The sequence below is a fragment of the Oncorhynchus keta genome, chromosome 19 (genome assembly GCF_023373465.1).
Source record: "Oncorhynchus keta strain PuntledgeMale-10-30-2019 chromosome 19, Oket_V2, whole genome shotgun sequence".
Lineage (NCBI taxonomy): Eukaryota > Metazoa > Chordata > Actinopteri > Salmoniformes > Salmonidae > Oncorhynchus > Oncorhynchus keta.
This window is the reverse complement of record NC_068439.1, coordinates 61742769-61756984: the sequence shown is the minus strand read 5'-3', so window position 1 is coordinate 61756984 and position 14216 is coordinate 61742769. Positions and strand designations below refer to the sequence as shown.

General features: G+C 41.8%; 2 protein-coding genes across 3 annotated transcripts in view; one reads left to right on the top strand and one right to left on the bottom strand.

Moving 5' to 3' along the window:
- The window catches only part of LOC118398623 (atypical kinase COQ8A, mitochondrial-like), a 28179-nt gene extending 22025 nt beyond the window's left edge, over positions 1 to 6154 (top strand). Inside the window, exons 7-15 of the mRNA XM_035794149.2 lie at positions 752 to 837; positions 1122 to 1262; positions 1951 to 2032; positions 2390 to 2483; positions 3615 to 3756; positions 4000 to 4107; positions 4305 to 4370; positions 4465 to 4551; positions 4737 to 6154. Of these exons, the coding sequence (XP_035650042.1) occupies positions 752 to 837; positions 1122 to 1262; positions 1951 to 2032; positions 2390 to 2483; positions 3615 to 3756; positions 4000 to 4107; positions 4305 to 4370; positions 4465 to 4551; positions 4737 to 5030 (1100 nt within the window). The 3' untranslated portion in view covers positions 5031 to 6154. The remainder of the gene's footprint in view (positions 1 to 751; positions 838 to 1121; positions 1263 to 1950; positions 2033 to 2389; positions 2484 to 3614; positions 3757 to 3999; positions 4108 to 4304; positions 4371 to 4464; positions 4552 to 4736) is intronic.
- Positions 6155 to 6185: 31 nt separating this feature from the next.
- On the bottom strand, positions 6186 to 14013 carry LOC118398621 (uncharacterized). 2 transcript variants are annotated; one of them, XM_035794148.2, is made up of 13 exons: positions 13903 to 14013; positions 13619 to 13790; positions 12575 to 12650; positions 12410 to 12476; positions 12202 to 12329; positions 11991 to 12060; positions 11681 to 11890; positions 11381 to 11419; positions 11091 to 11219; positions 9298 to 9420; positions 9093 to 9152; positions 8785 to 8976; positions 6186 to 8648 (listed from the first exon to the last, which is right to left on the bottom strand). In XM_035794148.2, the coding sequence occupies exons 3-13, from the start codon at positions 12581 to 12583 to the stop codon at positions 8431 to 8433; spliced, it is 1245 nt and encodes a 414-aa protein (XP_035650041.1). In that variant the 5' UTR covers positions 12584 to 12650; positions 13619 to 13790; positions 13903 to 14013; the 3' UTR covers positions 6186 to 8430. The 2 variants fall into 2 exon arrangements, with proteins under 2 accessions (XP_035650041.1, XP_035650040.1); XM_035794147.2 differs by lacking the exon at positions 13903 to 14013 and having other exon boundaries at positions 13619 to 13885.
- Positions 14014 to 14216: the final 203 nt, after the last annotated feature.

Genomic DNA, 14216 nt, shown 5'->3' with positions numbered 1-14216 from the left:
CTCTGACCACTGTGTTTTGGGTTCTATTTCATCTGTTTGAGGTGCCATTCTCCTCTGCTGCCCTTTTCCACTTGTTGTCAGAATGGTGACCCGGTTATAGATCTTTCCCACAATGCTCTGCAACCCAGCTCCCACCACGTTGTTTTGGTTAATATGCAAAGTCATCATTGTTGCTATAATACATTTGAGGGACCGTTTTAAGGCACTGCCAGCTAAAGCTATGTGAAGATTGTTGCTGTGCCAAATGTGTTGGCCTCCCAGAGACGTTTAGTGAACACTGGCGAGGACTTAATCTCTGTGATTGAACTGTGATAAAGACCCAGAGGCACCAAGGATTTAAAGATGATTTCTAGACCTGTGATTGTTCATTTATTACTCAACGTGTTGGAGTTGAACTGAACAGGATACTGCGATTTAAGACCTGTGATTTCATGTCCTGTATTGGTGCATAGTGTAATGAACAGGTTGACAGACAGGAACAACATGGCTTGTCTCATGTTTTGTTCTGACTGTTGGATGTCAGGCTGACTCTGCTTTGATCAGTCATTCACTTTGATCTCTCTCCTCTGTCCATCTCCTTCAGATGATGCCTTCATCATCCCCCAGCTGGCCAAGATCTTTGATCAGTCATTCACTTTGATCTCTCTCCTCTGTCCATCTCCTTCAGATGATGCCTTCATCATCCCCTAGCTGGCCAAGATCTTTGATCAGTCATTCACTTTGATCTCTCTCCTCTGTCCATCTCCTTTAGATGATGCCTTCATCAACCCCCAGCTGGCCAAGATCTTTGAGCGTGTGAGACAGAGTGCAGACTTCATGCCCATCAAACAGATGACGGTAAGGTTTCACCTTTAATAATCTGCTCTTAAGCCCCCCCCCCTCTGACTAGTCCTTTAGCCTCTTGCTAGAAAGTGGTACTGGAAAATAAATGAGTATCACGCAGCTCTCTGAATCATTAGTCAGTCAGTAAGACAAGTGAAAAACAGATTACGATCAGATCTGTTGAACCCCAGTCAATTAATGAGGGTCCATAACTGAAGACTAACTCTCATCTATGTGACAGACACACTGTTGAGGGAGCTGCCATTGGTTTATGTGTGGTTGTGTTCCTGTCCCTGCAGAAGTCCATCAACAACGACCTGGGCCCTAACTGGAGGGACAAGCTGGAGTCGTTTGAGGAGCGGCCGTTTGCTGCGGCCTCCATTGGACAGGTCCATCTGGCTAAAATGAAGAACGGCAAGGAGGTGGCCATGAAGATCCAGGTGAGATAGAGAAACCTGCTGCTGCTTCTTCTGGAGCTACAGATAGAAATGTAAGGAATAGAGCTGAGCGGACATGATTCCCTACTCTATATGACAGACGATCTTTTAGAAACAATACAGAACGTTCAGATGGAAATGTAACGTTGCACCCTCCTAAATAATCCCCTGGTAATAGTACAAGGTCACATTAACGCACACAGTAGAGGCTTTTTACAACCTCATTAAAGGTATCTTGCATAGTCACATTGTAGAGGTCCACAGTGTAGAGATGACCGATGTTGAATGTCAGCAGTGACCACCAGCATTCGCTTTTCTGCTGTTCTCATGGCTGCATTTAAGGCAGTGCTCGTCTTTTCAATAAGAAAACAAACAAGTCTATTTTTTTTAATGTATTCAACTTTTTAAGCACATGGGAATCTTGCATGTCAACTCAGTATTGTTTATCTAAATTGTATTAGAGTAAGCTCTTCCCACATGTTCACCAGTCAAAAGACCTACAGCATGGAAAGCATGTTTGTTGTTATAAACTGTATAGGTTTATCTCAAATTGTGTATAGACAAGGGAGCTAAGTGCTCCATTAGCATGTCCCATATACAATGTCATGGCAGTGTTTTATCTTCACGTCAGGGCAGGTTTATGTCAAACTGGTAAACATGGTTGTTTTATCATGCTGTTTGTCCCATGCAGTACCCCGGAGTGGCTAAGAGCATCGACAGTGACGTCAACAACCTGATGACCCTCCTCACCATGAGCAATGCGCTGCCTGAAGGTGACGACCCCTGGAGGGATTGAATTAGTTATTTATGGGCTCATACTATACACAACTGACATAGCATGACATAGTCCAATCACATGTATGACATGGCTCACAATAATGGGGATTTTCCAGCCCCCCCTCCCCTCCCTATAAGCAAACACTATTATCCTGTTCCGATCCTGCTCACACACACATGCAGTGTCACAGACAGCAGAGAGAGACCATCATTGATCCTCGGTAGGGTGACTCGTTCCCATCAGTCAGGGCTTCCACTGAGCCAGGAATGATTGGAGCACACATCCTCTACGTGGAAGAGAAATTATAATCAACCCCCCCCTCTCTCTCTCCCTCTGTTTACATTTTGTACAGGTCTCTTCCCTGAGCATTTGATTGAGGTGATGAGCAGAGAGCTGGCGCTGGAATGTGATTACATAAGAGAGGCCAAATGTGCCAAGAAATTCAAGTGAGTAATGAAAACAACAAGATGTGCTCCTTCTTAAAGACCACCTCCCTGTAACTACTTTCATAATCTAACCTAAGTCACTGCTCTGCTCCTGAAATGAAAAGTGAAGGGGGTACAATTGCTATATTTTGGATGAAGTTGGCCTTCAGGGGCTAAGAATAGCTGCTCTAGCCCTCTGGGGAGCATTAGGTTTCGATATGAAGGTGCACCATTTGGCTTGCAGCCAGCTTTTAAATTTAGACATACTAGAAATAATACAAGGAGACAACAAGCACTCCCTCCGCATGCCCTCTCCTCATGTCCCCTGTCCCCGGTCCATGATCTGTTGACGGACAGGCAGGGTGAGGGTTTATGTCCAGAGCGGGGGCTCCTGTTACACACTCAGTACACACCAGCTGTGGATGACATGCTTTTCACCTTGACCGTGGACAGTGACACCACTCCCTTCTATGCATAGTCATACAGTACATGGTTCACCCTCTCCATTAAACAGTGATTTCTACAGCTCAAGCACATGGAGTTAGTGTAGACTCTGGAGGGTTATTTGAGGGATTGTGGCGATGCAATGAGCTGTTGTTGAGGACACTCACTGATTTTATTTATTTTTATTTAACCTTTTATTTAACTAGGCAAGTCATAAGACTTGCTTCTACACCTGCATTGCTTGCTGTTTGGGGTTTTAGGCTGGGTTTCTGTACAGCACTTATATCAGCTGATGTACGAAGGGCTATATAAATACATTTGATTTGATAAGAACAGATTCTTATTTACAATGACGTCCTACCCGGGCCAGACCCTGACGACGCTGGGCCAATTGTGCACCACCCTATGGGACTCCCAATCACGGCTGGATGTGATACAGCCTGGAATCTAACCAGGGACTGTAGTGACACCTCTTGGACAGAGATGCAGTGCCTTAGACCACTGCGCCACTCGGGAGCCCAACACTGCACTGATAAATCTGTGTAGTCCTACTATGGGATATTTTAAAGATCCCGTTAATCTTTGTCACAAATAATGTACATATACTCTCGTTTAGTCCTAATTGCTGACATATCCAGCAGTAGTTTTCAGAGCTGTATGTTGTTGTTCCTGTGTCTGACGAGTGTTGCATATATGTGATTGGTACAGGGAGCTGCTGAAAGACCACCCGTTCTTCTACGTGCCAGATGTAATAGATGAGCTGAGCAGCAACGCTGTCCTCACCACAGAGCTGGTCCCAGGCTTCCCTCTGGACCAGGCTGAACAACTCTCCCAGGAACTCAAGAACGAGGTCAGCGCAGGCTGCAACTTTATTCAGTAACCAAACAATTGCACCATTCTGGTGATTACTACTTACCTACAGTATATTGTGGAATGTGTGTGTTCTCTTGCCAAGCTTGTTTTGACGTGTAAGACAAACGCCACCACAACAACCTCCTTTCTCTGTTGCCTCATACACCAAAACACCAGTGTAATACTGCCCCTTGGTGGCCACACTGCAGAATGAAAAATGAGATCTCTCTGTATCTGTCAGATCTGTGAGAATATCCTGAAGCTGTGTTTGAGGGAGCTGTTTGAGTTCAGATACATGCAGACTGACCCCAACTGGTCCAACTTCTTCTACGACCCGCAGACACACAGGGTGAGTCTGCCTTTTAACTCTTATCAATTTCATCATTCGAGTCCACTGATTTTGATGACCCTCCTAAAGGCCCTTTCTGTTTTAAATGTAAATACCATGTCTTCTGTAGAGTCAAGTCTATACAGTAACCCACATCCAGTAGCACGATTTTGCTGAATGCTTCAAATAACTAAACATTGCTACTGTTTCATCCATAGGTTGCGTTGTTAGATTTCGGTGCAACGAGAGGATTTAGTGAAGACTTCACTGACATCTACATTGAGGTGAGCTATTGGGCTATATCCCCCAACAAAACATAACCGACCATAATGATTTCCTTCTACGTGTGTGACATCTTTTATTTATTGTTTTAACCAGCTCATCAAGTCCGCAGCAGAGGGAGACAGAGAGGGGGTTCTGAAGAGATCAAGAGACATGAAGTTCCTCACAGGTTATGAGTCAAAGGTGAGTGACTTCATTCTTTCTCAACACACGCATCAATAATGCTGTTTACCATTTTATTTAGTCACAATGAATTGAGAAGGCCCTTCATTAATCTATGGCATAAACTTAGTAGTGAACACTTAACTTCATTTCAAAAATACACACACACTCTGGTTATTACTGAGTATGTTCTGCACGTCCCTCAGTCCATGGAGAACGCCCATGTGGATGCGGTGATGATCCTGGGCGAGGCCTTCGCCTCCACGGAGCCCTTTAACTTTGGGGCCCAGAGCACCACGGAGCGCATCCACAACCTGATCCCCGTGATGCTGAAGCAGCGCCTCACCCCGCCCCCCGAGGAGACCTACTCCCTCCACCGCAAGATGGGCGGCTCCTTCCTCATCTGCTCCCGCCTCGACGCCAAGCTCAGCTGCAAGAACATGTTCCAGGAGGCCTATAACAACTACTGGAGGGACCGTCCCAACCGACCAAGCCAGTGACGGACACTGCAGAGGGCCAATCGCAGGGAAACGGCACCAGGGTTAGAGAGGGTGTGGACTATAAGGGAGGGATGTTGAAACAGCCGAGCCAGACTTGCTCTGCTGTAAATTGAATGTATATTAATGGCACTTTTCCTTGTCCCTCCCCCGAACAAGAATCTGTATTTTTTGTTGTTGTTATTCGGAGTATATTAACATATTCACAAGACGTATGAGATGGTTGTTTGTATAGGTTGAGTTAACTGGGATGAATGCTATGATGTGTGTCTCGAGCGAGAATTGTAAAGCGATTGTGAAATCAAGACATTTGGTTTCTTTTGACACTATCTAATGGGCATAAAACACAAGGTAATGTATTGAAGAACAGTGACCTACTTATTGTTGATCACCTATATTTTCCAGAATGTGGAAGTAGTGCTAGTGTCCTATGAGGACAAAACAAATGCACAAATAATGCATAGACGTGTGAAAGGGAGTTTAAGTCACACTTATGCATAGTGCACACACGTTACCAGGGTACAGACCAATTCCTGTTGAGGGAGACGATTTGAGGACAATCTTCTATTTAGCCTGTCCTTATAAGAAACGCATTACATTTCGGGCCACCTGAAATATCATAGTAGATTTATCAATGAGATGGCACTGTCAAGACATCAGTTGTTTCTGAGAGCTGGATGTGGTTGATGGATGGATCATGGGAGATTGGTTTACTTCCAGCGCCAGAGGAAATAAGAACATGTGTTCTCATTGACTGATCTACTTTACTCTGGACCTGTAGCACAAAAATGGAGTGTTTTAGCACCAGTGTTGTTTGTGTGTCGTGGTGGGTCTGTGACATGTTTTCCTTTATCATGGGGGGTGACAACTGCAGGGTTTGTATCAGTTTAGAAAACACTAACTACTGTTTTGCCATTTACTTTGTGGTGGAAAGACAGTTGAGGCAAGATGAAAGTGATCCTAAATCACTTAGTGTGAATAAATGCAAATGTGCCTATAGTTTTTCTAGGATATTTAGAAATAAATAACTCTTTATATTGATATCAGAAGTTTGAAAAACATGGATTTTACATTTTCTAATCAATGGCATTCTTAATACAAGGGTTGTGATTAAATATTTGATTCAACACTTGCTTTTTTATGAAAATAAGAACTATGAGCAACTTACATTTTATTTAGCTTTAAGTCAATCTACAGAGAAATTCCTCATGAAACACAAATGAATGATTCATTGGGAAAGTATTCATCCACTTGACTTTTTAAAATGGATTAAATAAAACATTTCAAAATCTCCCATAATGACAAAGCGAAAACAGGTGGTTGAATTTTTTTGCAAATGTATTAAAAATAAAAAACATTATTTACATAAGTATTCAGACCCATTGCTATGAGACTTGAAATTGAGCTCTGGTGCATCCTGTTTCCATTGATCATCCTTGATGTTTCTACAACTTGAGTCCACCTGTGGTAAATGTAATTGATTGGACATGATTTGGGAAGGCATCTGTCTATATAAAAAGGTCCCACAGTTGACAGTGCATGACAAAAAGCCAAGACAATGAGGTCAAAAGAATTCTCTGTAGCGCTCTGAGGCAGAATTGTGTCAAGGCACAGATCTGGGGAAGGGTATCGAAAAATGTCTGCAGCACTAACGGTCCCCAAGAACACAGTGGTCTCCAACACTCATAAATGGAAGACGTTTGGAACCACCAAGACCCTAGAGCCACCCGGCCAAACTGAGCAATCGGGAGAGAAGGGCCTTGGTCAGGGAGGTGACCAAGAACCGATTTTTCACTGACAGAGCTCCAGAGTTTCTCTGTGGAGGTGGAAAACCTTCCAGAAGGACAACCATTTCGGCAGCACTCCACCAATCAGGCCTTTATGGTAGAGTGGCCAGATGGAAGCCACTCCTCAGTAAAAGGCAGCCCACATGAGAGCCTGCTTGAGGTTTGCCAAAAGGCACCTAAAGGACTCTGACCATAAGAAACAAGATTCTCTGGTCTGTAGAAACCAAGAGTGAACACTTTGGCCTGAATGCTAAGCATCACATCTGGAAGAAACCTGGCACCATCCCTAAAGTGAAGCATGGTGGTGGCAGCATCATGCTGTGGGGATGTTTTTCAGTGGCAGGGACTGGGAGACTAGTCAGGATCGAGGGAAAGATGAACAGAGCAAAGTACAGAGAGATCCTTGATGAAAACCTGCTCCAGAGTGCTCAGGGCCTGACTGTGGCAAACCTTCCAAAAGGACAACAACTCTAAGAGCACAGCCAAGACAACACGCGGCAGCGTAGCCTAGTGGTTAGAGCGTCGGACTAGTAACCGCAAGGTTGTGAGTTCAAACCCCCGAGCTGACAAGGTACAAAATGTCGTTCTGCCCCTGAACAGGCAGTTAACCCACTGTTCCCAGGCCGTCATTGAAAATAAGAATGTGTTAACTGACTTGCCTGGTTAAATAAAGGTAAAAAATAAAAAAAAACACAGGAGTGGCTTTGGGACAAGTCTCTGAATGTCCTGAGTGGCCCAGCCAGAGCCAAGACTTGAATCCAATCTAACATCTCTGGAAAGACCTGAAAATAGCTGTGCCGCAACGTTCGTCATCCAACCAGAGAGTGAGGATCTGCAGAGAAGAATGGGAGAAACTCCCCAAATACAGGTGTGCCAAGCTTGTGGCGTCATACATACCCAAGAAGACTCGGCTGTAATTGCTGCCAAAGGTGCTTCAACAAAGTACTGAGGAAAGGGTCTGAGTACTTATGTAAATGTGATATAATCCATTATTGAATACATTTTTTGTATTGTGTAGATTAATCCATTTTAGAATAAGGCTGTAACAAAATGTGGAAAAAGTCAAGGGATCTGAATATACTGTTGATCACAGTTTGGGGGGAAAAAAACACAATGTCATTCTTACTAAGTTATTCAATATTTCATGTAACACTTTCTTACTTGTTCTGAATTATTTTCATAGATTAGGACATCTGTAAGCAAAATAAATATCATATAATGATACTGTAGTTACAACTTTTCAATCTCTTGTGATTTGAGTAGTGACATAGACAAGCATTTGTTAAAAGTACATCCAACAACATTACATGCTTCTAATACCAAAAGAAGGAAAAGCTGAAATTCACACGAGGCATCCCGCATGATTGGTAGTGTTAAGAGGGCATGCCTGGAGGTCAGCCACTGCAAAGATTCTCGTACACCAGCTGTTCTACAGTGAGACATCTAATTTAGTCCTGCTTGAGTATCAACAGTCATTCATTTGGTTGACTACACAGATTGACATGCTTTATTCTGAACTAGAATGAATGACCAACGCCTTGAATGGTAGAATGAGGTTTTTAAATCATGTTTGCGTGTTAAACTTCAGACACTACTTTGTTGCCACCAGGGGACACTTAACGTTTGTAAGTAGTGCTGCTGTATTTCTGTAAGGCCTTGTGTATGAGAGTCACTGCTTTATCATTTGTTTCACAAGGCAGAAGTCCCCTAGAGTCATGGAAGAGAACATGAACTTCCTCCACTACGTTTATGTAGTGAGATGCAGATCTCTGGCTTGTGACGAAGCAGTGATCAAAAGTATGGTGCATCACCACTAGAATGACATCTTTGTTACCTGTTGAGAGACACAATTAAATCTTTAGTACTTCCACATAAAAATATATTTTTCATTAGAGTCAGTCATTCTACAATATGGACCAATACATCCTGTTGAGTTACTTTCATGCTGTAATCCTAAAGGGCTTTCCTACTTTTAACATTGCTCATGGCGGCATCAATGTCTGTTCCCACACGAGATGTAATAGGACAGAAGGCTATTATGACTTGGCAGTCTTCTGGTCTGGTCTCCTCTCGCTTTAGTCCTACTGCCAGACCATCCACTTGTTTCATGAGTGCAAGGTGAGCGTTCAGGGTTTTTCCACATACTTGTGAATGGACTTTAACTGTTCAAGACAAAAAAAATGAATTCACACTTTATACAACGCCAATATAATAATTCACCATATTTTTATTTTTATAAATTAGGAGGTAAGATGAGTATCATATTGATTAGTCTCACCTGCTTGTTTCTTATTTAGAGGTTCAGTTCTAAAATGCCACCAAGATGAGGACATCTTATCTGAAAGTATTCATTTAAAATCACACACTTTCTTAACAATAATTGTGTCCAATTACAAAATATCATTAAAGGATTTCATGACATTGAACAGTTTTTAGGTTTTGATATTGACTTGTGTGGCATTGTGCAGAAATGTGGTTCCTACCTCCTGCTCCTAGATGGTCTGCAGACCTTGATTCATCTTGTTTGCATCGTGGCTCGGGCAGCCCACGACCAGTGGAAATTTGAGAAGGATCCGTTATACTTTTTTGAAAATGGGTGTCAGCACCTAAGGATGAGAACCACATAGCCTACTTGTAAATCCTAATCAAACTCTTTTACTAAGGATTTTAATACCAGGTACACAGCCAACAGTCAAATTAAATGTTTGATATACCACATACAGTTGAAGTCGGAAGTTTACATACACTTAGGTTGGTGTCATAAAACCTAGTTTTTCAACCACTCCACAAATTTCTTGTTAACAAACTGTAGTTTTGGCAAGTCGGGTTAGGACATCTACTTTGTGCATGACACAAGTAATATTTACAGACAGATTATTTTACTGTATCACAATTCCAGTGGGTCAGAAGTTTATATACACTAAGTTGACTGTGGCTTTAAACAGCTTGGAAAATTCCAGAAAATTATGTCATGGCTTTAGAAGCTTCTGATAGGCTAATTGACATCATCTGAGTTAATTGGAGCTGTACCTGTGGATGTATTTCAAGGCCTATCTTCAAACTCAGTGCCTCTTTGCTTGACATCATGGGAGAATAAAATAAAAATCAGCCAAGACGTCAGAAAAAAAAAACTGTAGACCTCCACAAGTCTGGTTCATCCTTGGGAGCGATTTCCAAACGCCTGAAGGTACCACATTCATCTGTACAAACAATAGTACGCAAGTATAAACACCATGGGACCACGCAGCCACGCGTCCCGTCTCCTAGAGATTATCGTACTTTGGTGCGAAAAGTGCAAATCAATCCCAGACCACCACCAAAGGAACTTGTGAAGATGCTGGAGGAAACAGGTACAAAAGTATCTATATCCACAGTAAAACGAGTCCAATAACGACATAACCTGAAAGCCCGCTCAGCAAGGAAGAAGCCACTGCTCCAAAACAGCCACAAAAAAGCCAGACTAGTTTGCAATTGGGGACAAAGAGAATACTTTTTGGAGAAATGTCCTCTGGTCTGATAAAACAAATAGAACTGTTTGGCCATAATGACCATCGTTATGTTTAGAGGAAAAAGAGGGAGGCTTGCAAGCCGAAGAACACCATCCCAACTGTGAAGCATGGGGTTGGCAGCATCATGTTGTGGGGGTGCTTTGCTGCAGGAGGGACTGGTGCACTTCACAAAATAGATGGCATCATGAGGAAAGAAAATGTGGATATATTGAAGCAACATCTCAAGACGTCAGTCAGGAAGTTAAAGCTTGGTCGTAAATGGGTCTTCCAAATGAACAATGACCCCAAGCATACTTCCAAAGTCAAGGTATTGGAGTGGCCATCAAAGCCCTGACCTCAATCCCATAGAAAATTTGTGGGCAGAACTGAAAAAGCGTGTGCGAGCAAGGAGGACTACAAACCTGACTCAGTTACACCAGCTCTGTCAGGAGGAATGGGCCAAAATTCACCCAACTTATTGTGGGAAGCTTGTGGAAGGCTACTCAAAACATTTACCCAAGTTAAACAATTTAAAGGCAATGCTACCAAATACTAATTGAGTATGTAAACTTCTGACCCACTGGGAATGTGATGAATGAAATAAAAGCTGATAAATCATTCTCTGTACTATTATTCTGACATTTCACATTCTTAAAATAAAGTGGTGATCCTAACTGACCTAAGACAGGGAATGTTGAATACGATTAAATGTCAGGAATTGTGAAAAACGGAGTTTAAATGTATTTGGCTATGGTGTGTGTAAACTTCCGACTTCAACTGTAGGTTACCAGCTGCTCCGGAAGTATGAGAGTGTGACATTGAGGTCTCATCTTGAGTTTCTTTGAAGGTGGGTCTGTTCGGCGCACCAGACACTTCTGTTCTGCATTGTTTGGGCTGGCTGTCAGCGGCACATAAGGCTGAGGACCACATAAAATACTATGAATTAAAATCAACAGTATTGCAGCACATTCTTGTGAGTCTGCAAGTCATTGTGGTTAGCTTTGCATGCTGTAAAAGGGTTTCATAACATCTGTAGAATTATTACATTTTGACAATAAAGTGCCCTGTTTTGCGTTACCTGATGATCCTGAGGTGCGATTAACAGATGTTTTCTGGACTAAAAAAAGATTGAAGGATTAGTGCCGTTAACTGGGGTTCTTTCAGGCTAAGACAGGACTGTGTTCGAGTGCCATTACAGTGCCACTAGTTGAAGCCAACCTAGGCCTTGAATGTTTAACTTATCAACAAAACTATACTATTCATGAAATCTACTACAGCGTTTATGATTTGTATGCCATCATCTACCGTCTTTTGATTCATGAAGAATGAGGAATGAGACCCACTGTGCTGCAGCTAACACAGCAGTTAAGTAATTTACCCTCAACATTTGGTGGCTGGTTTCCTGCTGTAGCAGAGTCAACTGATGGAGATGCAGCACTGCTCTGAGCCTCCATGGACTCTTCTCCAATGTAGCTCTCGAGCAAACCAACGTGTGCCTGAATGAAGTAGAGGACTTCGGCCAGCTGCTTCTCCAAATCTCTAAGAATAGGGAAGTAGCCATGTAACACTCCCCCGGGAACAAGTGCATCTGTAAGGAGAAAGTGACCAGTGCATACAATTACAACCAAAGATACACCAAAACTGTATTGGGTGAGTGCTATGCTGAATTGTTTTGAAAAGGGACTTACTCTCCATGACATCAACCGGAAGGAATTCCCTTAGCTTGTTAAGAACTAAAGTAATAGGTTTAGCTGTGTTCTAAGAATCAGAAATATTACAGAAAACAGGGGAATTAGTACATCCAATGGAATTGCACATTGAATCAAACATTCTAGTAACCAGTGAATGATTCCAGAATAGTGATACAGTAGCTTTAGAAGCTATTGGGGCTATACCAACCTGTTTAGATGTATTTATAAGTTCACTGATCTTCTTTCTAAGTTTTAAATGTTGAAGGCCTGGCAGAAGTTCGTTCAGATCTGCTCTTGTTAACTCTTGAATGTCAATGTCATCTGTAATTTCAGCAACTAGAAACAAACGATGTAATTAGGAACACAGTTGACAACACAATGCATAAAGCTAAGTCAGATGTTCCATGTTAACTTACTTGCCAGGGCATGTGCTGCAACTGGTGAGAGGCTCCTGATTTGCTCTTCCAAACTCATTGTCCTTGCCTAGGAGGAAGACATTGATATGCTATTTATTAGTCCAAAGCATTGTTCACAGGTTTACACAGCTGCTTAATGTTACTGTATAATGTCATTGTAGTTACCTGACTCATACTTGTACTTGTACTGTCACACTGATGCTGCTGTAGGAAAATAGGATTTGATCCCAGCTGCTCTGACCTGTCATTATGGTAACAACGCATTAAGGAGGGTATGTTTACTAGTCTGGGCACAACGTTACAACACTTTCAGAAAAAAACATGTATTGTGAAGTAGCCTACAATATACAATTTATCTGCAACCTTTTACATGTTGCAAAATATTGAGTAAGCTAAGCCTGGATATTGAATTTACGATTCCAATAATAGTGACAAGGTATAGTCGACGTCAAACATTCAGCCTGGCACACAGTCACTATAGAAGCTCTAGACTAGAGCGCCTGGTTAAATTGTGGTTAGGAGCATTTTTTAACTATCCATGGATAAAGTAGTAAGACATATTGTTTGAATGTCACAACACATCCGGGTACATCAAGCACCCCGGTAAAACACAAGAGTTGCAGTAATGAACATTTACCAACAGATGGCATCACTGTGCCATTTTACACCCATAACACATATGTTATTGTTTTTTTTAATCAGCTTATATTTAATTATTCTGACAATTTTATATTACACAACATTCCCTACAGTATACAGAACGTATTACATTAAACAAACTAACGTTTTCACCACACATGATTTACAGGAAATTACACATCATTTTACCTCAAATAAGTGATTAGTGTGTTTAGGGATTAATTGTTATATCATTTCTTCCATATAACGACTTATTTCAGGATATTGACCATGAATTTGGACATCTAAAACCGGTATTTTGAAACTGGGCTATAAATCAAAAATCCATAACATCAGGGAGCAGAAACAGTATCATTTTAATGTATGTTTTAGGAATATAAATGATAATATTAACATTGTTTTTCAAAATGAATCTACTTAATTTGGTAAAACTACTGAATGAGTCCAAAACCCGTGCTACAATGTATTGATTTTGATTATATAAGTGAAATCGTGAAAATAAGTTTGTCCTAGTGCATAATCAGTCATAGGCCACGAATCGAGGCATGAAAATTATGAATAGCAACTCACCTGCTGCTGTTTAATATCGAACTTTATCACGCTGCCAAGATCAGACAGGCCATACGAAACCGTCACAGGGTTTAGATGTATTTTTAATGCAATGACTGTAAGAAGGATGAGTTGGACGTCAAAAACAGCAAATTATCGGTGTCCTTTACCAGAAATTGTACTGACATGATTTCTAGTAAAGTGAAAGCAAAACCAAAGACAGAATAGAAAGGTTTAGTGCTGTTCGGGATCCTTGGGACGTCCACATTCTAAACCCTCACCCCTACCTTAACCATAACCCTTACCTTAACATTGATCTTTAAAAAGAAGTATCATAACCATTTAAAATGTAAACTTTAATGGTGTAACGTCAGCGTTCGGACGTCCCAAGCATCCCGAATAGCAATGATAATACAGGAACTGCTTATCCAGTACGTCACACTTGTAGGCACTGGGTGCGTTTGAGTGGTAAACCGAAAGTAGCCGGAAATCGATGAAGGTACATATCACAGATTATTCATTATATTGACCAGATACTCAATTGGCCACCCTAACAATGAAAATAAATGTATTTTAAAAAGGAGTGCTGTCGGGAAGAGGCAAGACCAGGTGGACCATT